Source organism: Mirounga angustirostris, unplaced genomic scaffold (assembly GCF_029215605.1).
Source record: "Mirounga angustirostris isolate CCGP_5_RB_7025 unplaced genomic scaffold, mMirAng1.0.hap1 SCAF_6, whole genome shotgun sequence".
In the NCBI taxonomy this organism is placed as follows: domain Eukaryota; kingdom Metazoa; phylum Chordata; class Mammalia; order Carnivora; family Phocidae; genus Mirounga; species Mirounga angustirostris.
The window spans coordinates 101,042,134-101,068,945 of record NW_026991714.1 but is presented as its reverse complement, the minus strand read 5'-3'; the positions used below and the strand labels follow the sequence as shown (position 1 = coordinate 101,068,945).

The window sequence follows — 26,812 nt, the reverse complement described above, 5'->3', positions numbered from 1 at the left end:
AACAACCGATTGCTGTGCAAGTCACGTTAAAGCCTCTCTGCTAACCCTGCTGGCCTCTTTGTGCCTCAAGGGACAGACTGGGCTTCTCCTTGGAGGCACCGAGCCTCACAAAGGATTTGGGCTAAGTGAGGGGTCATGAAAATACCAACAGGATGGCAGAGTGAGATCCGGGTTCTGGTCCAGCTTCTGCTGCAACCATTCAGCTGCAGGACCCCGAGTAAGACAGCGGGCTTCAGGGCCTGTGTGCTACACGACCTCCTGACCCACCTGCCTCTTCTACTCTGGCGTCAATAGCCCATCCTCTGCCAGAGCCAGACTGATGATAGGAGACCCCCATTGGCCAGCTCAGAAGGCTCCCAGGGCATTTAAGACAAAATCCAAACTGTCTTCCATGATCCCTGAGGTGGGCCAGTCTCTGCAGCCTCTGACTTCCTCTCTGAGCCATCTCTGGATCACTCTGCTCCTGCCACCCAGTTTTTCGGGCTCCCAACAGGACAGTCCTTACAACCCTTGCACTCCACTGCCCTGGGCCAACAGCGCTCCTTCTCACCCCTGCAGGCTCAGCTAACGGGACCTATTTACATCTGAAAAAGCTCACTCAGCTGCCCGCTTGCTGCTGCCTGTGCTAGGAGCTGGGGTGGTCATGGTGGTTGCTGGTGGCCGGATGCGGTGGGGAGAAGGGCATGGTTTCGGCAGGAACATCGGGGTGAGTGTTCACCGGCTATCTCCTCCCACAGACTGTAAGCTTTCTGAGGGCAGGACCTGTCTTGTTCCGCACGCATCCCCTGCATCCAGCCAGTGCATGGCACACAGGAAGCCCTCCACAAACTGCAGCGGAGTCAAGAGATTATATATGAAGAAGGACTTACGAGGTCCTTCCTACCAGTGGTAAGCCAGGAGTCTCCACTTCTGAATAGACAGACTTCTGAGGAGGCAAGGGCCCCAGAAAGATACGATGGTAGGGGGAGGAGAAAGAGAGGAGGAAAAGGATGGAGAGAGAAGGAGGAACCACCACAGAAACATGTACTCTAAGCTTCAGCTCTCTCATCTGTTAAATGGACCTGATAATAGTACCTGCCTCACGGGGTCATCGTGAGGATTAAAGAAGGTGTTGCACGTAAGGCACTTTAGATCGGTGCCTGGCAGGGGGAACCGCCTCCAGGGGAGCAGGTATTAGTTTTCCACCCCCAATTCCAACAGTCCTGGGCTCCCTGCAGGCCAGGCGGGGGTGGAGGGGATGTGTCTCAGCCCTGCAGGAGCCCTCCTGCTGGCCCCCGCCCCACGTGTGAAGGCGTCCGTCTTGTCAGTGTGACAGGGGGAGGCGGGATGAGGATGGGGCTGACAGGTGCTCTCCGGGCATGAGGGGTCCCCTGCTTGTTTGTTCTTGCAGACACGGTATTGTTCTTGGGCTCCCCTACCCCCGTCTTTATTTCTCTTTATTTTAAAACCTGGAAATAAAAATTGATGGGGAGCAAATTGCTCTGGCCAGCAGCTCTGTGCTTAAAGGAGTCTCCCTGGGAAAGCAATTACAGGATGTCAGAGGCTGTCAGGGTGGCAGGCGGCTGCCAGCGCCCAGGATCTGGGCGGGCCTGGTGGGCCCTGGGCCGACTGCTGGGGAGATGCGGGAGCCGGCATCTCTGGGGGATGGGGGGCCCCCCTCAGAGGCACAGGGATAACTGAGATCACTGCCTTGCTGAGCATCACCTGTGGGCCTGGCATTGCATGAGGAACTTGACACAGTCTGTCCCGAATCCTTAAAAGCACCAGCAAGATGGGAATCATAGTCCCATTTTACGGATGAAGCAGCTGCAGCTGATAATAACTAGAAAACCAGTCACAGCAGCTCAGCCTGGTTTAGTCCACATTCCACTTCCATTCCCACTGTGTGAAATAAGTCCAAAGGCCGCCCTCGTTTTACAGATGGGGAAAGTGCCCCAGCTGGTGGAAGCTTCCAGCACCACACACAAACCCCTGCTGCTCACCTCCGCCCAGAAGAGGCTGCTTTCCTAACAGGACCTGGGCCTCTCTTGGCCTGCAGGCTTTTTTCCCAAGGAAGCAGTTGGCCTGGCAGGGTACCCACATCCCCAGAAGCTGCCGTCACTCAGTGGGGGCTGGAGGCGATGGATCAATGCCCCAGCCTCCTTGCCCTGAGGTGGACGGGCTCACTCTCCCCTCGGATGTCTCAGTGGACAGAGCTCCAATAGCCCCCCATGGTAAGTGGCCTCACAACGCCCCCATCAGTGACCTCCTCTCACTTCCCAGGCCCGGGTTTCCTGGGGCCACCTCTCCCAAGTAAACTGCTGGCCCACGAGTCCTGTCTCAGGGTCTGCGTCTGGGGGAGCCAGGCCTGACACACAGGCTGGGTGCTGGGCACACGCGGCAGCCAGACAGCACGTCCCTGTCCTCACAGTTGCCACTAGCTCAGAGTCCCACAGCTGGTCCCTGGCGGAGCTGAGATTTGAACCCTACTCTGTCCGACATTCACACACACAAAACCAAAAGGAAGAAAAAATTCAATTCTTAACCCATCTACACTGCTGTCCATTTCCTCACGCCCTTGGGTTTGAAGAGGACTCAACTGAGTGACTTTAAAAAAAAATCACCTCTGACCATCAAACAAAGAAAACTGGGCTACAGAAAGCCATTTTCTGGGGATGCAGGAGGGAGGGCAACTGGCTGCCTGGGGGTGAACGAGACATTCACCATCAGAAGGGACGCAGGGCCCCTCTGGGGCCAGTTATCAAGCTGGGATTGTGTGGTAGAGGATGAGAAGGGGAGGGTGCCAGAGAGATGTGGGGCCAGACACCGGGGCTGAGGCTCAGTTAAGTGAGACCTTACGTGCAGAGGAGATGGAAGGAAGAAGACAAGACAGTCTAATCAGCCCCCTGGGAGTGCAGTCAAACCACGGCTCCCCCATTACCGGATCTCACCACACACCCCTGCCCTGACTCTGACCCTCTTCCCCCTTGCCCCCCGTAGGATGCAACAGGAAGCTCCAGGTCTTGCGAGAAGGCGGGGAGAGGTACCTGGGCTGGGGCTGGTCCCACCCATGCGCCAGGACGTGTCCTCACCCCAAGGTGACTTAGAGCCCAGGTGGCACGCCCCCCATGCCTGCTGCCATTGGCGGGCACTGATTGGGCCAGCGTGGGCTGCTCGCTAATGAACCGTATTGATTCCACATTGTCTTGTTGTCTCCCTAAATGGCAAGCCACACATCTGATAGATTAAATGCCCACATGATTGCCCGCCTGACATTCTCCATCACTCCGCCTGCGAGTCCCTAATGCATTTTACAGCCCCACAACGACAGAAGAAATTAAGGTCAAAGTCCGACGCAGGAACTATAAATCACCCGTGATCTCTGAGACCAGCAGAGGCCTGCAGCCCTAGCCCTCACTCACCTGGGCCGCTTCAGCCCAGGGCTTGATGGCAAGACAGTCACATTCGGTGAGTGCTGGGAGCACTCATGCCTGAGAAGCAGCACCTACTCACAGACATTTGGGTCCCCCCCTCTCCCCTGCCCACCCCACCTCCAGTAGTCAGAATGTTCTCACGCACGGAAGCTCGCTGATAGGAAAGCAGCATATCTCCTTTACAAAGACTTGTTTCCCAAGTACTTCAAAACATGCCGGTCACACTGTTCTAACAATGTCCCCAGAACAGGGAGAGGGATGAGCGGCATTCCCTCCATTTTGCAGACGGAGAAACTGAGGCTTGCACAGAAAAGGGGCTTGCCCAGGGTCATTCAACAAACTGAAGACCTTTATCTTCCAGACCCTAAGTTTACAGATCTTGTTACAAGTGGAGCTTAGAGGGGTCTTTTGTCTCAGTCCTGTTTCTCCTCTGGGAAGGGGGTACCAGCTGTAGGTGGCTCAGCAGACAGAGGGAGCCCTGGCCTTGGATTCAGCTTGGATATCACCCGGTCAAGTTCAGTGTGCATCTTGTCATACCTCTGGGCCCCACAGTTTCACCGGGCTCTCAGGGAGCAATTCAGTCTCTGTGAGGAGGCTGTGTTAGTTCATGGTGAAGGGAAAGGACTTGGGCATTCTAGAAACAAGGATTCATGCCTCAGCTCTGCCCCTTCCGCAGATACGGCGTCAGGAAAACACCTAATTTCTCTGAATCTCAATGCTCTCATTTATAAAATGGGGAGGCTAATTTCTACCTCACTAGGGCGTCATGGGGGGGTGTTCAATGAGGTAACACACATAGTTGCTGAGCTCGGCAGGGCATGTGATAATAGTACCTGTTGTTTGTTTAGCACCTATTCTGTGTCAGACACTGTGCTGACATGTGCTAGGTTCTTTATGTGTATTATCTCATTGAAGCTCCCCAACACATCCATAAGGAACGAACCTCATCACCATTTTCCAGAAGAGAAAACTGAGGCACACGAGAGGTTATTCGGCAGAGACTAAACATCCATGCTCTCTTTTTCAACTGAACAAAAATTATTTTTAGGTGGCACAACACTCTCTGCCAAAAATACTACATTGGCCAGCTTCCTTTGTAGACAAGCATGGTCATATAATTAAGTTCTGGTCAATGAGATGAAAGCAAAAGTTTGCAAGATATTTCTAGGAAGTCTTCTCAAAAGGGAAGGAGAGTACCCTTCTTCATGTCCTTCATTCTGCAGCTTAGAATATGGATGTGATGGCTGGAGCTCTAGCAACCACCTTAGACTATGAAGATGAGGGCCACATCGTAGAAATGGGTATGGGAGAGAAATACACTTCAATCTTGTTTAAGAAACTATTTGGGGGGTTTCTGTGACTGGTAGCTGTACTGGATCATTGCTGATACAAGTAACCTATTCAAAGCCATATAGCTCAGAAATGGCAGAGGTTTAAGTCTGGAGCTTGGGGTCTTTACCACCCTGCCTCCTGTAGTGAGCACTTGAGGAACATGAGCTAATACCACCACCACCACCACCACCATCATCATTGCATAGTAAAGTAGAGGAGGCTTTTTCTGGAGATGTTCAAACTTGCATTAGTTGGTCATGAAATCAATTTAGTGGGTCATGATTAGCATTTTTAAAAATAAAATTTGGTGGACTAAAATAGAATACACTAAGGTAAAAACTGTAAGATGTGACAAAAGAAGTTGAGGAAGACACAAATGGAAAGACACTCCATGCTTACAGATTGGAAGAATGAATATTGTTAAAATGTCAACACTACGCAAAGCAATCTACAGATTCAAAGTAATCACTACCAAAATTCCAATGGCATCCCCCCCAAAATAGAACAATCGTAAGACTTATATGGAACCATAAAAGACCCCAAACAGCCAAAGTCATCTTGACAAAAAAGAACAAAGCTGGAGGCATCATGTGCCCTCATTTCCAACTGTATAATAAAGCCATAGTAATGGAAACAGGACACCAGCATAAGAACAGACACATAGATCAGTGGAACAGAAGAGAGCCCAGAAATAAACCCACGCATATATGGTCACCTAATATTTGACAAGGAAGCCAAGAACACTCAATGGGGAAAAGACAGTCTTTCCAAGAAATGGTGCTGGGAAAACTGGACAGCCACACGCAATAGAATGAAACTGGACCACGGTCTCATACCATGCACAAAAATTAACTCAAAGGAGAGGAAAGACTTGAATGTAAGACCCAAAACCCATAAAACTCCTCGGAGAAAACATAGGCGGTAGGCTCTTGGACACCAGGCATGGGGATGATACTTTGGATCTGACTCCAAAAGCAAAGGCAACAAAAGCCAAAATAAATGGGACAACCTCAAATTACAAAGCTTCTGCCCAGCCCAGGAAGCGATCAACACCATGAAAAGGGAAACTACTGAATGGGAGAGAATATTTGCAAGTCACAAATCTGATAAGGGGTTACTATCCAAAATATATAAGGAACTCCTGCCAACTCAACAGCAGAAAGACATCTGATTTAAAAAATGGGCAGAGAACCTGACTAGACATTCTTCCATAGAAGACATCCAGATGGCCAACAGACACATGAAAAGGTGCTCAACATCACAGATCAGCAGGGAGATGCAAATCAAAACCATGACGAGCTATCACCTCATGCCTGTCAGAATGGCAATTGTCGTAAAGACAAGAAACAAGTGTTGGTGAGGACGTGGAGGAAAGGGAACCCTGTGCTCTGTGGGAGAGAATGTAAATTTGTGTGGCCACTACGGAAAATAATATGGAGGTCCCCCCCATATTAAATTTAACATAGAAATACCATATGATCCAGGAGTCTCACTTCTGTGTATTTATCTGGAAAAAAAAGGAAAACACTAACTTGAAAAGATATGTGCACCCCCATGTTCACTGCAACTTTATTTGCAACAGTCAACATAGCAAAGCAACCTAAGTGTCCACCGATGGATGGATGGATGCAGAAAATGTGGTGCATATTTACAACAGAATATTATCTGGCCATAAAAAAGAAGGAAATCTTGCCATTTGTGACAACAAGGACGGAACTTGAGGGCATTATGCTAAGTGAAACAAGTCAGACAGAGAAAGACAAATTCTGAATGATCTCATCTATATGTGGAACCTGAAAAAAACAAAGACCCAGCTCACAGATACCGAGAACAGACTGGTGTGGTTGCCAGAGGTGGGGAGTAGGAGGAGAGCAGAATCGGTGAAGGGGATCAAAAGCTACAAACTTCCAGTTATAAAATAAATAATTCATGAGGACGAAATGTACAACATGGCGATTATAGTTAATAACACTGTATGGTACATTTGAAAGTTGCTAAGAGAGTAGATCTTAAAAAGTTCTCATAAAAGAGCCCCAAATCTAGAATATGATACTAGAGTGTGTTATTACATGTGGTAAGAAAGTACTGTTTTTCTTCTAGATATAGATGTGTGTGTGGGTCCTGGGTATGAAGTTAAATGTAGTGTTTATTATGGATTATAGTAAAGTTGGAAAAACACTAAAGCCGATGGGCATAGGGACTTTGAGCCACTCCAGAAAGCAGCTAGCAGGAACCACGGCTGTCATTCCGTCCTACAGGGATTATGCAGCAAGATTAAGCCACCCCAAATGCACAGGCCTGGCTTAACTTCTCCCTAAACCTCTGTGGGCCCCCTCCTCCCTCGGCCTTTCTCTCCCAACTACTCCCTGGACAAGCTCTCAGGCCGAGGCCCTGGGGACTGCTCGGAGCCCCTCCTGCCCCTATTGTCCCGTCCCAGGGCCCAGAACCTTCCCGGCACAGGGCACAGGTGGATTGTGCGCAGGCATTTGGTTGACTGCATTTATGAACTCGTTCTGCCTTGGCCATTCTTATAGCTACCTGATGTCCCTTCGCCCAGGGGGTCCATTTTCTCTGCTCTGGTGTCCTGTGAGCAACTGCCTGAGCAGAAGCAGTCAGCAGCTAACCTACCCAAGGGTGACTCTTAACAGAGTGCAGGGGACTGCTGGCTCTGGGTGCAGGTGGGGGACTCTCTTAGGGCAGGCTGTCACACGTTGTTAGCACAGGGGGCCTTAGGGAGTGTCCAGCACAACCTCTTCATTTTACAGATGAGGACACCAAGGCCCCGGAGCCAAGGACCTGCTCAAGGTCATCCGGTAACCGGACAACTCCTGCATCCCAGGCTCTCGCCCCGCCCACCTCCCCGGACTCTGGAGTTGGCTGACTCCGGCAAGAGGCTGGAGCCCAGTGTAGGGTGGCACTGGATGGAGACCAGCAAACAGGAGAGGGGCCCCGGGGGGTTTGGAGTCGGACAGACCCAGGTTTGAATCCTGGCTTGGACATTCACTAGCTGGCTGACCCGGGGCAGGGGCCTGACCTCTCTGGGCATCCATTGCTGTCAGAAGAGATGATGAATCTACTGCACAGGGTTTATCATTTGCCGTGCTCACAACACCCGCTCATGAGGCTGGCCTTTCAGTTTCTGGTCCAGGGGCAAAGGTCAGTGGAAGAGCTGCTCTGGTCAAGGATGGGGGATTCTGGAGGCACCAGTGAGGGAGGGTTCAAGGGCCTGGCAGGCAATGGGGGCTTTCCATCAATTTGTCAAGTAGCTGAGTGACTGAATGACCGAAAATGGTCAGACCTTAAACAAGGTTCAGGGTAATCACTTCGGGGGGGGGGCGGGCAACTCTCCATCCTCACACCTCCTCTGCCATGAAGGGCTCCTTCCAGAAGCCCTGGGTGGTGGCGAGCAGACGGCAGCCAGCTGTGTGCTCTCTGTCTCTCCTTAGTGCCTGTCCTACCTCTTATCGTATCCCATTTGGGTTTTACGGATGATATTTAGATTAAAGAGATACACACAGCCAAGGAGCACTGAGGCCTGACAGAGGAACTCGGCCCGTCAATCACTGCAGCTCTGCTTCCTCCGGCACCTGGCAGGCCCCACACCGGCCCCTCCAACTGGAGATGAACCCAAGAGCAGATTAAAGGGGCCACAAGCACAGCCTGGACACCCCCCAGATGGGGGAGGGTGTGCCTACAACCTACAAAGGCCGGCCAGCTTGCGAGCGGGGCTGGGGTGATGCGTGCGCACGTGTTTCAGCCCCCCATCCCCTCCCCAGGCTGCAGATATTGAATTTTCTTTTAAACGGTGGGGAAATTGGAAGAGATTTTGTTCTGTTTAAGCACAGCTGGAGTCTCCTGTCTCAAGGGACTGGAGAACAATGAGATCAATTAAGATGCCCGCAGTGAAAGGTGTCAGGAGGGGTTGGGCAGGGACAACGCCAGGTGGTGGTTGGGGGGGGGCCTTCTCAGGAAGGGGAAGGTGGAAGAGGTGGCCTGGCTTCCGCAAGTCCAGCTTTGGCTCTTCCCTGCTTTGACCTGCCCGTCTCCATTGGGTTTTGCCGAAGTATCATGATGAGGCCCGCTCGTCAGGTCATGTTATCTCCCAGACTTACTAATAATTCATGTGGCAATTTCTGTCAGCAGCTTCATATGATGATGGAATCAAATTGAACGGATGCTATCAGAAGCAGGGAGAAGGCCACCGTTCTAGAACAGCACGGAGAGCCCTGGACACTTGGCAAGCAGCTGGTGCTGGTACGACTACCAAAGCCTCAGCTATGCGGGGGCCCTGGACCACCACCTCTCCATACATTCTTCTCCCCATCTTATAGAGGATGACACTGAAACCCAGGGAAAGAAAGTTATTAGCTCACGGCCAACCTGCTGGTAAGAAGCTGAGGCAGGACTCCTACCCAGTGTCTGCCCACTTCGGTGCTTGCCAAGGTGCAGGGCCCACCTGGCGGTCAGGTGGAGATGAAGATGGATGATGGACCTTGCTGGGCCTGGGGGGAATGGGAAAGCGGCAGCCCAGACCTGAGCAGGACCTCGGCTGTCACCTCTCACTTGCCCTCCCAGCCTCCACCCTGGTGCCTTCCACGCCCTCGTTCTTCCCCACTCCCATCTCAGCCTATTCCCCATATGGTCACCACCGTGATCCATCATATCTCTCTGGCTGTCCCCTCCGATGGGCTCCCTGTCCTCGTCAGTCACCTCCTGACCACCTCTCCTCCACCTACACCCCCAGGCTCTTGTCTCAAAGTCTCTCTCTGCAACTCCCTCAGCTTGCGGCAGCTCCTTCCCAAATTCTACCCGCCTCTCCCTTCCTTCAGGCCTCTATCCACTGCCACCTTCTGTGAGGGATGTGTCTCCCCCGATCCCCCAAGAGCACCCAGTAACACTGCCACCCCTGGTGCTCCCTGCCCACCCAGCTCTACTTTTCCCAATGACACTTCTCCCCACTTGTCACACGCTGTGCTTACTTGTTCATCCTCTGTCTCCTGCCCTTGGAATGGATGGGGATGTTTGTCCGTCTCGCTCACTGCTGTCATTCTAGACCCTCGATAAAGAGTCACTGAATGGAGGATGGTAGTTGCCTCTGGGGCTCCCCTGTGCCTCAGAGAGCATGGAGTTCTGCCCTGGGAGGGACGGTGGGTAAGGCTTCTGCAGTGGAGACACAGGGGCTCACAGACAGCACCTGGCTCTGCCCAGCAGCAGCCAAGGAAGCAGGGTCAGCTCCTGCTCACCTGTGCACAGAGCCAGGCTGAGGGGCTGGGTGCATTTCAGCCTTGACCTTGCAATCTCATGCCCCGATTAGACAGGTGATCCTGGAATCTGGTGGCCATCACACCTCCCAGCTCCCTGCCTTTGTTCCTGGGCTGGGGTCTGCATCCCCAGATTCTGCTTGCCCTAGGGAAGTTTCCAGTGCAGTGGGGAGGAAAGGACATGAGCCATGAAATCCCTGAGCAGTGAGAATAGCCAAGGAAAAGGAGATGCAGATCACACAGGGGAGCTGGGAAGAACGGGTATTGAACTGGAGCTCTAACTGGTCCCAAGACATCTACATTTGTGTAAATGCTTTAACATTCTTTCCATTGAGAGCTGGGGGTGTCTCCCTTGCCTTTGATGTGAACTTGCTTGGGTGACTCACTATAACCAATTAAATTCAGCGTAAAGGACTATGTGAATTTGAGGCTGGGTCAGAAATGGCCACACAGCTTCCAGCTGGTTCTCTTGGGACACTCTTTCCCTAGAGGCCTCCTCTGAGGTGCTCCCTCTCAGAACCCCTGTGTCTGCAATGCCGACCCCATGGGGAGAGGCCGTGTGTGGGTGCTCGTGACAGTCAGGCTGAGCCAGTCCTTCAGCGGGCCCGGCCCAGGCACCAGACCCGGGCGGGAGATGCCTCCAGCTGCTGGGGTCACCCCCACACCCGGAGTTGCAGAGAAGAGCCCCCTTGCTGAGCTCTGTCCACAATTCCTGATCTACCCAACCCGTGAGGGTCAGAAAGCGGCTGTTGCTTTATGCAGCCAAGTTTGGGTGGTTTCTGATGCAAGAGGAAGCCGACCAAGCTCTGAGGGTCCTCGTTCAGAGCACGCCACAAAGCAGGCGTGAACTGAGTGCTGAGTGTGGGACCGCGTGAAACCAGCGGAGAAGGGCGTGCCTGTGGGCAGGGAATGATAAAGCCCCTATAGCCAGGACAAGCTATGTAATTTGCCGGGCCCCATGCAAAGTGAACACATGGGGCCCCTCGTTCAAAAATTAAGAATTTCAAGACAGTGACAGCAGTGCATCAAGCCAAGCGTGGGGCCTTCCGAATCCAGGTCCCTGAGCACATGCCCAGGCCGCACGCACACCCTCCTGCCACATCTGCCTTCCTCTGAGTACGCTGCGGGCCTGGCTCAGTGCTGAATGCCCTCCCCAGCTGTCCCACTCCATTCTCACAGCAGCCCTCCCAGGCAGGACCTCTCAGCGCACCTCCCCAGGTCGGAGACGACACAGGCTCAGGGGCCTGCTAAGGGCCCATCTCGGCAGAGCTGGGCTTGCGCACAGGCTGAAGGGGTAGAGGGCAGCCGGATCAGGGTTCCTGAAGGCCACTGATGATAAAAACCGCTGTGGACCACTGTAAGCCCTTGACCCACACTGGGGCCTCCGAGCAACCAAGCCATGTGTGCTGGGCAGGTGCGACCTTCCCCACCCGATGGGAAAGAAGCCAAACGTGGAGAAGGAGTGGCCAGCCCACAGCAGAAATGGATTCACGACCCTGCCCAAGACATTAGCAGTCTCCCAAAGACAGGAAGAGGGGCAGGGAGGAGAGAGAGGAACCATGCCTGTCAGCTCCCACAAGGTTACATTGGAGCCAAGGGGTAGCTCTCTGTCCCTGGGCTGAGCAAACTGGGTCCCATGCCCACCCAGTCAAGGTGCTTACATGCCTCTCCTTCTTGCTTTGATTTCTGTGCCTAGAGAAGAATCCTGTCTTGTCTGACAGTCCATCTTCTGCCCATTCCTGCTGTGCCCTAGCTCTCTGGAGCAGGGACAGAAGACCCTGGAGGGCAGTAAGGTCTGCCCTGGGAATAACCTCCTTCCCAGCTGCTGTTCCTTCTCAGCATCCCTCTCTGATGGAGCTAATAAATCTGGGCACATGAGCTCCCTATTGCAGGAGGCCAGGCTGGCTCATTGCATATCCCAGATACAACCTCTCTCAGCGGTCTCCCAATGCCTGCCAGGGGCCACCAGGATGGAATAGGTGCAAGAATGGGGATGGTTTGATACAGGATTTCTTCACTATCAGAACAGCAACCCAATGGTTCTATTTGGGGTGGGTGGCAATCCAGGAGGGAGAGAGAGAGCTGAACCCTGTCCACATCATAGGAATGGAACTCCACCTCCCTACAGAGCACCTCCCCCTCTCTATATTCCAGCTGCAGGGCCTTTGCACATGCTATTCCCTCTTTGTCCAATGTGCTTCCCTCCCCTCACTCACCTATTAATGCCTACTCAATTGCTAATTCCTCAGGGAAGCCTTCTCTATTCCAGTCAAGGTCAGATGTCTTGTTATAGGTGTTCATTGTTCCCTGATCCCTCCATAATAACAAGTAATGAAGATTCCTTTCTTAGTATTAACATCAGGCTTTCCCAGGAGACTGTAAACTTCCTGAGGGCAAGACTCACATCACCACGGTCCTCAGGGCCACGTGCCTGGCACCCACTAGGTATTCAAAAAACATTTGTCGGATGAACAAATGGTTGGACTGCTTTCTTACTGCCCAGGAAAACCTGCTAGGCACCAGGTACCAATTGGACAGGCTGAAGGGCTGCCCCAAGCCCAGGAAGAAGACACCCCACAGCCTTCCCACCTGACTCTTGTCAGGTTGGGAGGCAGGATGGGAAGGTGAGAATCAGAGCAGCCTGGGGACAGGAGAGGGGGACAAACCACACAGCCTAGAGGATGGGGAGCCACCAACAGGATATAGGAACTCTTATAGGCATTCATGAACACAGACGTGTGTGTTATATACACACGCCCCTGAGCACATGGAGCTGCATACACGCCTGCGTGGTGCATGCGTGCACACACCCCCCACAAGCGTACCTCACGTGCACCCCCAAACATATGTGGGCGCATGTGCCCCTGAACATCCCTCCCCTGCGTGATCACCCTTCAGAGGACTGGCTCTGACTGGCACTGACGTCTGTCCTGCGTCCTCCTGCCTTCCAGCAAGCTTCTCCTCGTGAAGACAGCTCTGGGCTGCCTTGGGGTTCGTGCTTCCCGGGCCAAGGCTCTGGTCTCCCTGACTTGGTCTTCTCATCAGTGAAAGGGTCCCCTAGCTCTGACCCTCCAGTGGCTGGGGACCTACAGAACCAGAAATTCACCTGACAGTGCCAGAGGTTCCCGAGGGGCTCGCGTGTCACCCAGAGACACAAGGCCTGGAGCTGCCCTGTGGCCTGTCCACCTGGGTCCTGCGGAGAGCACTCCTCAGCTCCTCTCTTTCCCCTCAGCTCTGAGCGTTACTGAAAGGACGGGCTCAGCGGTCCAACACAGAACCTTCTGGCCAGGCAGCCCCAGTGGCTAAGAGCCTATGGCTCAGGGTCAGGTGGTCTTCTTGTGAATTTCAGCTCAATTGCTTGCTGGCCCTGGGGCCCTGAGCAAGCTGTACGTTTCTCAACCTGAGCCTCGGTTTCCTCACCTGTAAGATGGGGACAGCATGTGCAGGGGTTGGAAACAGCCCGTGTGAAGTGCCTGTTTCCAGCCAGGGCTCACCAGGGACGCTGCAGAGTTGATTACTGCAATGGCAACTGCGGCCCTCAGGGGTCAGCTCAGGGCGTCACCGCCCCAGGCACTAGGTCTGGAAGGGACTGCGGACACATCTTAGTCCATCTTGTTCATTTTATTTATTTTTTTTCTAAAAGATTTTTAATTATTTGACAGAGACACAGCAAGAGACGGAACACAAGCAGGGGGAGTGGGAGAAGAAGCAGCAGGCTTCCTGCTGAGCAGAGAGCCTGATGTGGGGCTCGATCCCAGGACCCTGGGACCATGACCTGAGCCGAAGGCAGATGCTTAATGACTGAGCCACCCAGGCACCCCAATCTTGTTCATTTTACAGATAAGGTACAAGAAGAGAAGCAGCTTCTGCCCTGGTCACCCAAGGTTTGTCGAGAGCAGAGTCGGTGCTCAAGGTCAAGCCTCTACACCTTGGGACCCCCACTCTTTTCCCTCCACCAGTGGAAACTCCTTTTGCTGTAACAAGGGTGCCGTAAGGGCCTCAAAACCTGGGCCGGGGGAGGTCCAGGGAGCGGGGAGGTACAAGGGTCCAGGCCTTCCACCTGGCTGGGAGACCAGGCTGGAGGCGATGGCCCCTCCTCTCCCAGCTTCCCCACCCCTGTCAAACTGCTGTCTCCCCCCAGGATGGGTGACAAGCCCACAGAAGCCAGACCAGTGCCAGGGTGAGGGCTGGGGAGGCCCCTCACAGCAGGCTCTGCCCCAGCCCTCGGTGCAAATTAAAACATTTTCCTTTTCTTCCTAATTTTTTTTTTCCTGACACAACTGCCCATGAAACGTTTTAATAACATCCTAGAAAAGGTCATGGAGAAGGAATTTCACAGTCCCTGAGCAGGCAGCTATAACTTCAGCTGCTCCTGCAGCAAAAGAGGTGGAAAGATCAGGCTGATCCTGGGAAATGGCAGGGGGCGGGGGGAGGCCAGGTCAGGCTGGGCAGGGTGCCGGGTGTGGCCACGCAACCCGCTCCCCGCTAGAGCTCTGGGAGATGATGTTGGATAAGTAGGGGCTGCCCAGGGGATGCTTCCGCACCCAATATTCACACCTCTTGACAGCAGGCTAGGGGGTCTCATGTCCACTTTGCAGATGAAGAAACAAAGGCCCTCAGGGGTGACGAGGATAGACTAGCACACAGCAAAGGCGGGGAAAGCAGGGCCCACAGTTTCCCGGAAGGTCCTGGGCTCCTGTAGGCACACATTCCTGGTACCAGAGCTTATTACTGGGTGAAACAGCCCCTTTATATCTGCACAATCCTACAACCCTGGGGCCGGGGGGTTGAGAAGGAGGTGGGCAAGGCTTAGACTCAGGAACTGGAGGCTGACCAGGTGAGAGACACTCAGAGGAGGCTAAATGCATCCATTAAACATCTGGAGAGGGACTGGAGAAGGGGTTGTAGGCAGCAGGCAGGGGTCCACGCAGGCCCAGGAACTGCTCTAGTGTTTGAGAACACCCAGTTTGAGCACCTACTCTCCAGTGGCAGCCCCAGAGGAGACTGGGCCTAACACATTGTCCTTGGTACCAGCACTTGGCCCCCAGCCAAGAGGTGTGTCTTCTGACCCTTCACACCCCACCCCTGTTCCCTAGGTTCCGCAACCCTTCCGCAGGGCCATGGGAACTTGGGACTGCAAAGTGAGACCTCCATCCCCAGCAAGAATACCAGGGGGGAATCCCTGGACACCCACAAGCCTGACACCTGAACTCTTTGCCATGTGGTCCCAGGCCGGCTGGGGCCCAAAACACAGGCCGTTTGGGTGTCCTTCACCATGATAGTTGAATGTGGCTGGGGGGAGAGGGGGCTGCAGTCTCTCTTTGGGTCCAGAAGGCCAAAGCCTCTGGCACTCACTCTCTGGCTGGGCCCCTAGAGGCCACAAGAGGATCCATGGAGGGGGGCCCCAAGCACCAGGTGACTGATAAGGAGCACCTTGGTGGAAGCCAGGGGGGCCACAGCCTGGGGAGGCAGGCGAGGAGGGAGACAGCCACAGCTGACTTAGTGTTTATGTCTGAAGGCCCGCCTAGCTAAACATCTGTTTGAAGTATTAATAACTGTCAGATGGGAAGGGCCTGGGGCTCAGTATAGTTTCACACCATCTGTCAGAAGAGTAAACACATTGTGGAGTAGGGGGCCTGGGATCAGCAGGCAATGTCTCGGCTTGGAGTAAGGATGGAGCAAGAAATGGAAGCGGGGACCCCAAGGTCCTCAGAATGGGCAGAGAATGGCAACAGTGAGTTCAACTCCATCACATTTATTGAGCACCTACTATGCGTAAGAGCTGAGCTTACGTCACACACGTCTGCCACTCTGATCTGCTCGGCAACCAATCCTCTTTGTTCTGCTAACAGAAGCCCCTTTGGCATAGCCCCTTTTCCATTTTCAGCCCATAGAATTTGGATGGAGCGGACCTAACCCCTGGCTCCACTAGGAAGAGTGTGACCCATCTCTGTTAGATCAGGATCATGATGATTGGTTCCAGGATGACCCAGCAAGGAGAATCAGCTCTGAGACTTTTGCTGGAGCTACTGAAAAAGAATATGGTTTTCCCACTAGGGTTGATAAATTGGTAAGAAGTAATCCTGGGGGTGCTGGTGTTTCTCTCGGTCAATGTAAAAAAAAAAAAAAAAAAAAAAGCGCCTGGTGCTAAAGTCAGATTCCTGCTGAGTGCCTGGGTACAGCTATGCCTGAAATCATTTATACTTTGAATTACATGAGCTGATCCTTTTTTGGCTTGAACCACTTAAGGGTTTGTGTCCCTTGCCATCAAGAGTACTGACTGATACAAATGGACACTGGAAGGGGCCCTTTGTCAAAGTCCCAGCCAAGGGCAGCTGGGGGTGACCAGGCACCCTCAAGGAGCCCATTCTTCCCTGGTGCTTAGAGGGAGGGTGGCCCTCCTCAGAGTTAGCTGGTCCCTATCCCCATTAGAGGGCACTTCCGGGGCTCCTGGCCCAACTAGGCCCGGTTCCTCTCAGGGACAAGGCAGAAAACCAGTGTCCTTGGCCCAATTCCAACCTCCTCCTGGTTGGTCCTCTTTCAACATTGTTGCCCTAACCATGGCAGCCCCATCATAAAGAGTCCAGATGCTTTAATACACAAACACCACAACTTCTGGGGGCTCAGGGGCACCCCCTTCCCTGACCACCCACATTTCTTGGGCCAAGCCCTCTGGCTGCCTCCCCGTGCTCTTCCCCAGAGCTCAGTGGCCCTGTGGAAGAGCAGGACTCACCAGGACTGTCAGCACAGAGGTCCCCACAGTGACGTTCTCGTACAAGCTGACGTTGTACAGTGGCTGGCTGAAGATGGGCCGGTTGTCATTCTCGTTGATGAGGGTGATCTTCACCTTGGCATAGCCCACGTGGTCAGGCACACTCTCATTGGCAAAGAGCTGGGTGTGCAGAGCGGGGGCCCCGGGTGAGCTCTCACATGCTCCCGGAGCCTTGTCCCCATAAGTCCCCCTGGGGTCTTTGCAGGTCCTAACCCAGAGTTCTTGTCTGAGTCACTGCCCATCCCAGTGATGGGAGTCTCTCCAGCAGGGCTCCGAAGCCAGGGTGGCCACGGATTCTGCTGGGGGCTGGGCTGGCGGGGGCTGGGCCGTGAGGCTCCTTATGGGCTTCCGGGGCTGTGCCCGTGCCTGGGAAAATGCTGCTCAATTCCCAGACACTTCCTTGTCCTCCTTGAAAAGGGGAGGCTCAGCCCAGCCCCTGCCATGGGTTCAGTGGGCTTCCTGAGTCAGATCCACACAGGGGAAAAATGGGGAGAGGTGGAAGGAGGAGTTTAAGGAGATGGTGTCACCCTCTGCCTCCCCTGAAAGCCTCCCACCGGACAAAGAAAAATGGAGGGGGCCTTACGTCAAAGTCGTAGCGGTCCACAGTCTCATAGTCCAGGGGGATGGCCACCCGGATGCGAATGTCTGCCTTCCCTTGGACAGAGGTGGGGGAGATGATGAAGTGCTGGGAATTGTTCCCCACCAGGTACACCTCAAACATGCTGTTCAGGCCCTGGGGCAGAATGGAGAAGAAACCAGTCAGAAAGGGCTCAGGAGGCGGAGGGTCCAGAGCAGAGTGGTGTGGTGGAGGTAGAGGAGGGGCAGGGTCCATAGTGCGGCTTGCCTGCACCCCACACCAGAGTGGTCTGGCCTCCTCTGGGTGACCCTGGCCTGGCTCTCAGACCCTGCCTCCTGTCCACATCCGGGCCCGCTAGAAGTCTCTGCCAGTTCTTTTTGCCTCTGATATCCTTTCAGATGCCCCCAAATAGCCCTTCCAGATGGTTCGGTTCATTTCCCACCTCCTGCTCCCTTCCTCAGTCCCAGTGACCCCAGCTGGGGAGGATCTGTAGCTGGAAGACCCAGCAGGCAGACAGGAAAGAGGGCCGGAGGGGAGAGAAGCAAGTATGTGTCCCCGGCAGGCATGGGCAGGAGAAGGCATGAGGGACAGAGCAGAACACAGCTTCTTCCCCTCCCTCCCTCCAGAACAGGTCAGTCAGGGAGAACACTGGTTTCCTTACACATGGAAAGGGAATAACCCAGCTGAATGGCAAAGTGAACCCCCATGGGCCCCACCCTGTAGCCAGCTAGCGGTAGCCCAGAGGACACTGGATTCCAGGTAGCTCAGAGCTGCAGGGTCCTCCATGGGCTCTGCCGCAGCCCATAATTTCAGGTGTGGGGGTGTGTGTGCTTCACTCCAAGTCAGGTGTTTCTGATCATTCTAACAAGGCCCGAGCTCACAGAGCCCTCAGATACGGCTTAGCTCCTTCTGACACAAAGGGTGTGAGGTCTCCATGCTACCCGAGCCCCCAAGTCCAAAGAGCCAGTGATGAAGGTGGGAGACATGGCTTACTGACTCCCCAGAGTCTGGCCTGCTTGGCGATGGATTCAACCCCCCATGGGGGGAAATTACCCCCAAATAAGCCTCCTTCAACCTAGGTAGATGGCCTATGGTTTGTAACCAACCCGTGGAGACCTCTCCTGACCCTTACTGCAGATGCTCACTGGGTGACAGACCTGGGCTGTGAGCACCAGGAGGGAATGTCCTCCTGCCCATGCTGCTCACCCCTGGCCCAGTGCCCAGCACAGCCCCTCCGTGTACGTGTTTCTTTGGAACCGAGGGCTGGCAAAGGAAGCATGCCTCTCTTCTTGGTTGCCCAGGGATCCCTTCCAGACCTGTTCCTGCTGTGACGGGGGCAGCCAGGCCATCTTGAAGCCTTTCCATGGTCAGAAGGGGATGATCCTGGCAAGGCTGGAAAGGGCACCCCCAGTGAAGCCTAAGAGTTCATGAGATTCTTCCAGCCCTGGACCTGTCCCACAGGTGGTCGAATATATTTGTGGAATGAATACATATTATTATTTACCCATCAGTCTCTTGAGTTTTTTTTTCCTATTTGCAATTACAAATTGGCAAAACAGGAGTGTTGCCAATCTCGGGGTCCAGACAAGCAGCAGGGCCTCCAGAGTCCCCCCACCCAGAGTGGCTCCTGCAGATGGTGCAGGCAATGCTCCCTCGGCCCTGTCAGCGTGTGGAGTCCTCAGTTCTCCCTGGCATGGAATCCATCCGTCAGATGGAGGCCCAATTAAATGCCCGAAGGGGCACTAATAGCCAAGACCGGCAGAGTGTGACAGCTCTGAGCAGGTGACACCAAGACCTCTCCCTCCACCATGGGACCTGGAGGCCCAAGAAGGTGGGGGCCGGCTGAGCTACGCCAGGGCACGTGGAGCAGGACGCCCTCTGAAACCCCTTCCCCACGCTGCCCACCGGCCTCCCCAGCCCCTGCCCTTCCCAGGCTCACTTACCAAGTTCTGTCAGTGGGAGTTCGGTCAGTCAAAGGGTATGGAGACAGAGAAGGAGCCGGAAAGGTACGGAGAGGAGGAAGGAACCAGAGAGAAAAAGATGGTGAGATCCGAGGTCAGGGTAAGGGAGAGGGGCCGAGTGGACCCTAGGAACCCACCCTGCTCCAGAGGAACAGCCCCCTTCGTATCTGATGGGCCCCACACCCAGAGGAAGGAGAGGGAAGCAGAGGAAGAGGTACTAGGGCTTCTGAGCACACTCGGTCCTCACCCAGAGGGAGGTGGGGTGGGGGGTGGGCCACATCCCTATGTCCTCCTTCCAGAAGCCTGGACCAAACCCCTGCGGAAAACGACCCCAAGCACCGTCACATTTTAATCTTCCTAACACAGAAAACATTAAGACACGATAAATACAGACATGGAAAATTTTTCACATAGTTCCAAAGTGTAAAGGGCACACTGCCGTCTCCCTGTCCCCACTGGCCCAGCCACTGGACAGCCTTCTCTAGAGGCCATCACCACACCCCGTCCCGGGGTCTCTTCCCCAGCAAATCCACACAAATACGACGAGCTCTAGGTTTCTGGGCCTCTCCTCCCTGACGCCAATGGCAGCACGCTACACGCATCGCTCTGGCTGGGGTTTTGTCACTTAGATCCAGGTCTCGGAGACTGTTCCAGAAGTGTACAAACGGGGGCCGATATTAACGATGACAGCACCGCACACCGAACACCTGCTCTTGGCCAGACGCCGTTCGGAATAACCGCAGAATTATGCTCTGTGGTTACTGTGGAATGTTGGGAGTCCTCAAGCCCACAGAGCAGGCCTCAGGCAGGGTAAACCCACAGCAGAGCAGGGACACAGTGGGAGCTCAAGAAGTCACTGGGTTTCAGCAGCTTTTCCTCACCCACTCCTCTGTGCGATCCTCTTCCCACGGGCCATGGGGTGGAGAAGAAGAAACACCGATCTTGGAAACCCCTCCAGAGGAAATGGACTTCAGAGAGGTTGAGTGAGTCACCCAAGGTTGCACAGCTTGCTGGCAGCACAGTGAGGATAAAAGCCCAGGCCGGGGTGCCGTCTAGGCCGAGGGAAGTGGGGTCAGGGCCTCCCCCACTAGCAGCTCCAGTGCAGTCTGAGTTCCCTGAGCAAACGGAGGTGGTGACGCTGAGCACCCCAGGGCGGAATCTGAGCGAGCGCCAACAGATGAGGCCACGCCAGGAAGGCTGCCCCAAGGGGGGGGTTTGAACTGGCTTTAGGAACGAAGGGAAAATGAGCTAGAAGAGGAGGGATTCCAGGTGGAGGAAGCGGCTTTACACACGGAGCTCGGTCCTTAGCGTGTATCAGAAGCACCTGGAAGCTTTGTTAAGCTACAGACTGCTGCCCACCACCAGGACTCCCTCATTTGGTAGGTTGGGGCCTGAGAATTTCCACTTCTAACAAGTTTCAGGGGTCGCCTGCCCTGCCACTGCTGGTCTGGGACCCCCGCTGGCCTCGCAAAGGCATGGAGCGGGAATGAGGAATCGGTGAGGAGGCAGACAGTGAGCTGATTTGCAAGGGGTGCATGTGGGGAAGGGCTGGTGAGATCGTTGGGATAGCAGGAGGCTGGGGGGCGGGGGTCCCACTGCAGGCACCGTCTGGAGGGCTCTGGCACTGCCCTCGTGAGCAACGGGGAGGCACTCTAAGCTCTGAAGCACATGCATACTGGTGAAAATGAGGAAGGTGAACTTGGCAGTGAATGCAAGTCACACCGAGGCAGCCCTCCCTCCTCACGGGGCTGCACATCTGAACCACCAGCGTGGCTCTAAAACTCAGACACGCAGATGCCCACAGCCACTGGGTCAGAACCTGCCGGGGTGGGGCCCAGGCAGCTGCAGTTTTGTGATGCTCCCTAGGGAACCACATTGCGCAGCCAGGCTTGCGAAGACATCAGCGGGGGCAGGCAGGGGCTCGGCGGCACCCACAGGAATCCAGAGGGGCGAGCAGGGGAGAGGCAGAGCGGAGTCCTCCATTGGGCCACCCAACAAAATCTCCTGGAGGGGTCTTTAAAATATCCTCATGCCTAGGTCGCACCCCAGACCAAGCAAATCAGACGTGGGTGAGGCCAGGCCTCAGGACCTCATAACACTCTCCATGTTATTCATTCTAATGTGCATCCAAGGATGAGAATCACTAGGGCAGAGTGGTGGTTCTCCGAGTGGGGTAAAGGGACCAGTAGCTCAGCTTTACCAAAAACCTCATCAGAAATGCATATTTTGGGCCACGCCCAGATCTACCTTTCAGAAACACCAGGGGCAGGGCCCAGCACTGTGGAGCCAGCCCTCCAGGCGTCCTGATGCTCGCTGAGGTTTGAGAACTGCCAGGACAGAGCAAGGCAAGGCAGGGAGTGAATCTGAGAACAGGGAAGAAGACTGACCATGGAGGTGTGGTGTGAGCAGCTGGAGAGAGAAAGCACAGTAAACACCCACGGGGATGTGGGCGTGCGGGGGTGGGGGCGGACGGAAGACCAGAGCGGAAGAGATGCCTGGGAAGGTGGGACTGAGCTCAGTGTGGACTCAGTCCGGGTACCTGGACGGGCAGGAGCACTGGCCCCTCAGGCCAGGTTTCTGCATCTCAAGGAATGAGGTCCCTGCCTTTCTAGATTTGGCTGGATGTTCACTCAGCCCTGCAGTGGCCCTGAGACCCCAGGGCAACCGTCCGGCTAAGTCCCATTAAATGCTCAGCCTGCCCCCTTCAGAACCTGCCCAGAGGGCCAAGTCCTGCTGGGACTTGGCTTGTGACTGTGAGCCCCTCGGGGGATGGGATATGTATGTGATATTCATCCCGTTCACTAAAGCGGTGCAAAACCCCGATTAACTGCAGTCCTCTGCCAGACAGCTTCTGTTTATCAAGCCCCAACTGTGTGCTGCACGTGACTTAACCAGAATCTTTACTGACATCGGCGTCAGTGCACCCCTTTTTGGAGAAGGGAAGGGAGGCCTGGGAGGGCAACTCATTCAGGCCTCACAGCTGCCAGCGAAGGATCTGAAGTTGGGTCTGTTCTGTCTCTATCACAGTGTGAGCTCTCAACTGCCCAGCTCTCCAGCCCCCTCCCACTGCACAATGTTGCTCCCAGGGCAAGCAAAGAACTGGCCCGGGAGGGCACGGGTGGGCTCCTCCCCCATTCTCCCAGGGGCAGGAGCGAGGCCCAGGGGAAGGCTCCTCTGCCAAGGTCAGGGACCAGGCAGGTGGAGGGCGAGAGCCTGCCCCTCCCTCTCTGCCAGGCCCAGGGGAGGGCTGCTCACTGGAGCTGGGAGGGAGGGAGCAGGGCGGGCAGAGGCAGGAGGCCCTCTTGGAGCTGTTGAGGGGCAATTTTGTTGGGAAGGGAGATAAAGAGGAACATCAAAAGGAGTCCCAGTGCATGTGGAGAGGAGGCCGGTGGATTAAATTCTCTTCCAGCTGGGAGAGGCGATGAGAAGGCTGATAGGCGGCAGCCGCGGGTCCCGGAGTGGCAGCGCTGCCCTCCCTGCACGGGGCTAGGGCCCCCAGTGGCTGCCTGAGGGGCTGTGACAGCTCGGCTTTTATTTGTTTAGTGGAAGGGGGAAGGACACAGGAGATCACTCCTCGCTCTCCACCGTCCCCACCCCGTGCAGCCAGCCGAGCTTTGCTTCCGGTGACTGAAGGCTTGCCGCGCGCCCCCCCCCCCCCCCCCCGCAGAGGGCAGCCAGCTGGTCGGGCCTTCCTTATCAGCCGCTGCCAGAAGGGGCTGCCCCCCCACCCTCAGCTCCCCTCAACCTTGCCCCCCCACCTCCCGCTGCTGGGGGCGGTTGGAGCAGACACCACCCAGAAAGGACACCCCTCCTGGTCTCTCCGAAGCTCCCAGGGCCAGCGGACCCACGTGCCAGGGGTCACCTGGCTCCGTGAAGTGACCCAGCCGTGTTTTTCCATCTAGTTGAGAGCTTCGTATGTGCTGGGCCCTCTACAGGCTCACTGAAGGCTCACAACTCTGGGGGAGCCCAGGACACCGTTCGGGCAGGCCCCAGCCCTGGGCTTGCAGGGGGGTGGTCTGGGCTCTCTCAGGGTCTGCACCTGACTTCTGAGCACAGCTTCCCTAGATCATCACCTGCAGACACTGACACATCCCTCCGGCAGAGGACCTGGTCTCCAAAGGGAGGAAGGTCTGGCCTGGCCCCCAGACTACTTCCCTGGACCTGAGGCCCACAGATGACCTCCTGCACAGCTCCTGCTTGGTTCTCCACTCTCCTCCATCCTCCCCGCACCCCCGCATCTCCCTGCCATTTCACCCCTTGGAGAGGCCCATCTCCCTGCTAGAGGTCAGGGGAGGAGCCGGTTGGGGACCAGTGATGTGATGTGTAGTAGAAAGTAAGGTTCAGGTTGGGGAATAGGCTCTGTCACTTTCTAGCTGTATGACCTTGGGCAACGCACTTCCATTCCTGGAGCCTCAGCTTCTTCATCTGTGAAGTGGGGAGAACAAGGCATACCAGCAGGATTCAGAAGCAGTGTTGTGTCTTTGCCCCGTCTTGTTTTGGTGGGTGATAGGAGTTATGTTTTCTTGCCTAAGACAGGAGGCTCTCTGATAGGAGCTTTGTGTGTTTCTTTTTCTTCGTACCCCAAATGCTAGGGGTACCGACCTCCCCTTACCCTGTGAGCTACGATATACCCTGCAAGGGACCTTAATTCCTTTCCACAGAAGAGGAAGGACCAGGGAAGGGCAGCAAGGCCCAAGGTGGCCTTTATGTTGGGAGTGGTGGGCAGTGTTGTGAAGGGAGACAGAGAAGAGCCAGGGAGCTCTGTGGGCTGGTAGTCTAGTCTTAGCTAAGCCCGGAATGGGGCTGGGGTCTGGAGTGCCCAGATGTGCCCCAAGGGTCAGGGCCACCCTTACAGAAACCGTGTCCAGGACTCAGACCTGCCAGGGAAGAACCCCGTGACCAGCGACTCCAGGGTGTGGGGCCCTAAGCTTCAGTGGTGGCTCAAAGCACGGCCTCTTGGGGTTGGACCTGACTCCAGATGGAAGCAATTGCCCTTTTCAGCTGTGTGCTTTTGCACAAAAGCTCTTACCTCTCTGAGCCTCAATCCCCTAATCTGCAAAATGGAAAGAATGAGGGCCACCTAACAGCACCATTGTAGGTGAGCTATAAGATCCTGGTAAAGTGCCTGGGACTGAGTTGGGTGTTCAGTAAATAAGGGTTGTTATTCTTGTTCTAGAAGGGAGTGGGGGAGGGGAGGAGGTGGCCTTGGGGAAGGCTGATTTCTAGACCTTGGCCAGGAATGAGAGGGGCAGGCAGGGAAGGGCAAAGGCTTGGATGTGTGCAGGGGCGAGTGGACCACCCCCCCATGCTGGCCAGGGCCTGTAGGTCTCCCTTCTCCTCTGTGCTCTATTGGTCTCCTCCATGCTATCGAGCGCGAGCGGCCGAAAATCAAAGTCCACTAAAGATGGATTCTTTATCACCCCATTGTCCAGCCTTTCACTTAATTAACCCCAGTCAGACATGCCATTGCGAACCTTGGCAGGAGGCGGGCCTCTCGGCACCCCTTCATGTTACTGCTTCTCCCACCAGTCCCCTGCCCCTAAGAGGGGGGTGCCACACTCCCCGGGCCCTGCCTGCTGCCCATGGCAGCGTCCCATGCCCAGCACAGCAGGCTGCCCACCGTGAAGGCAGAGTCCAGAGGGCCACCGGAAGGTGCCGTGCGGTGACCACTGCCTCCATCCCCTAACTCTGCCTCAACCCCCTGGGACCTTCCAAGTTTCAGAGTCCAGAACTGATGCTGGCACCTCCTTGCAACTGAAACCTTCTGTCTCTGTCTCTTCACGTTCCCCGGACCGCACGCCCTGTTCCTGGACACACAGTCCCAACCCAGGGCCCCAGCAAAGGGCACAGCACACGCTTGGTAACTCAGCCTTGTCTTTCTCTCCTGCATTCCAGGCTTGTCTGGCCCAGAGCCTCAGTTTCTCTGTCCTGAGAGTGGGCTGCCTCTCAGGCCCATATCAGGTAAAGGACACTCCCCTGGTTTCAGGCTCTCAGCCCACCCACACCCTCCTCCCCAAGCTCCTTTGTGGTTTGGGCCCTTGAGCAGCGTGGGCAGGATGGGCCATTCGTCACTGTGTGGCTACGGCAAGTCGTTCGTTCTCTCTGGGCCTCAGTTTCCAGATCTGCAAACCGAGGTGATTCTCTAAGGGCCCTTCATGCCTGCTGTGCTCCCCTGGGTTGCCTTCCACTCCTGCTACTGCTCCAGGCCTCTCTCCTCTTCCTCCTCAGCTGCTGCCTTCTCTTCCCCTCCCTGTGTTCCTTCATCTTTTCCCCCTCTCCTCTCCTCTCGTCCCGCTCTCCCCTTCCCTTGCTCTTTCTCCCCCCATTCTCTTTTCCATCTCTCCTTTTCCCCCTCCTCTTCCATCACCCCTCCTGTTTCCCCCTCCCTCCTCCTCTTCCTCTTCTTCCTTCTCCTCTGCCCCTCTCTCTGCCAGACTCCCCCTCCTCCTCTCCCCAGGTTATCTGCTGTATTCCACACACGCCTGCACAGACGGGATCAATCCGAGGCTGCCTTGCCTTCAGCTTATCTCTGCTCCAAATGATTGATTTTCCCTCTTTAAGAGTAATTTGCTGGTGAATTCCATGTATTGCAAAAACCCCTGTGAAATCTAATTCAATCCGATCGGCAGCTGGCACTTTGGAGAAAGAATACTAGAGAGCTGTCAATTTCATCACGCGGACGTGTGTATTATTTCGCTCACAGACGAGGGCACGAGGCAGGCAGGTGCTCCTCACCTGCACGTGCACACTTCCCCTCCCTCCCTCAAGACGGATCTTGTCGCTGGCCCCACAGCCAGCCCCGGCTCTTCTGGGAAGTGAGTGTATTCCGTGGACATAGGTGGTCCCCAGGACCCCTCCAAGATGGGACTCTCACACCTCCAGAGCCAAGCTACCCCTGGCCACCTGCCTCTCTTCTGCATTCTGGGCTTGTCTGGCTCAGAGCCTCAGTTTCTCAACATGTATAAATGTGTGGGTGTGAGGAAAAACCAGGCCACGTCTCAGGCTTGCCCCTAGGACGTGGGACTTAAACGTGCTAAAACCCAGGCAGTCACAGGCAAACCAGGAGAGCTGGTGTCCAATACCACAAGGCATGTCTGAGAGCCCAGCAGGGCAAGTTGTCCCCATTGTGAAGGTGTGTCAGTCATGCACTCGGAATGGAAAACAAGGCCCTGAGCATCTGACACACCAGTCCCAGCGTCTAACAGGTGCTCCCCCAAGGCGGCACCACCTTGGAGGCTCAAGTCCTCATGCAGCTCATGCACAGGAGCTGGTCCTCTGCCAGTGAAGATGGTTGCACGGCTGGCCAAGGGCTCTTGCTCAGCCCTGGTGACCTTTGCTCTCTGAGGGTCCCATCTTGGAGGGGTCCTGGGGACCACCTATGTCCACTGAATACAGCAGAGCTCCCAGAGTTGGAACCAGCCATGCTGGCCTCATTTCTATGCCCCAAGTAAATAGCCAGTTCTGGTGGGATCCAAATCTTCGGGCTGCCCTTGGAC

The 26,812-nt window shown here is 55.1% G+C and overlaps 1 protein-coding gene across 1 annotated transcript in view; it reads right to left on the bottom strand.

Moving 5' to 3' along the window:
- LOC129045890 (cadherin-23-like) overlaps window positions 1-26,812 on the bottom strand; it is a 328,281-nt gene that overhangs the window by 61,495 nt on the left and 239,974 nt on the right. The window contains exons 12-13 of the mRNA XM_054508206.2: window positions 17,362-17,511; window positions 16,740-16,898 (exon numbers count right to left, since the gene is read on the bottom strand). Coding sequence (XP_054364181.2) covers window positions 16,740-16,898; window positions 17,362-17,511 — 309 coding nt within the window. The remainder of the gene's footprint in view (window positions 1-16,739; window positions 16,899-17,361; window positions 17,512-26,812) is intronic.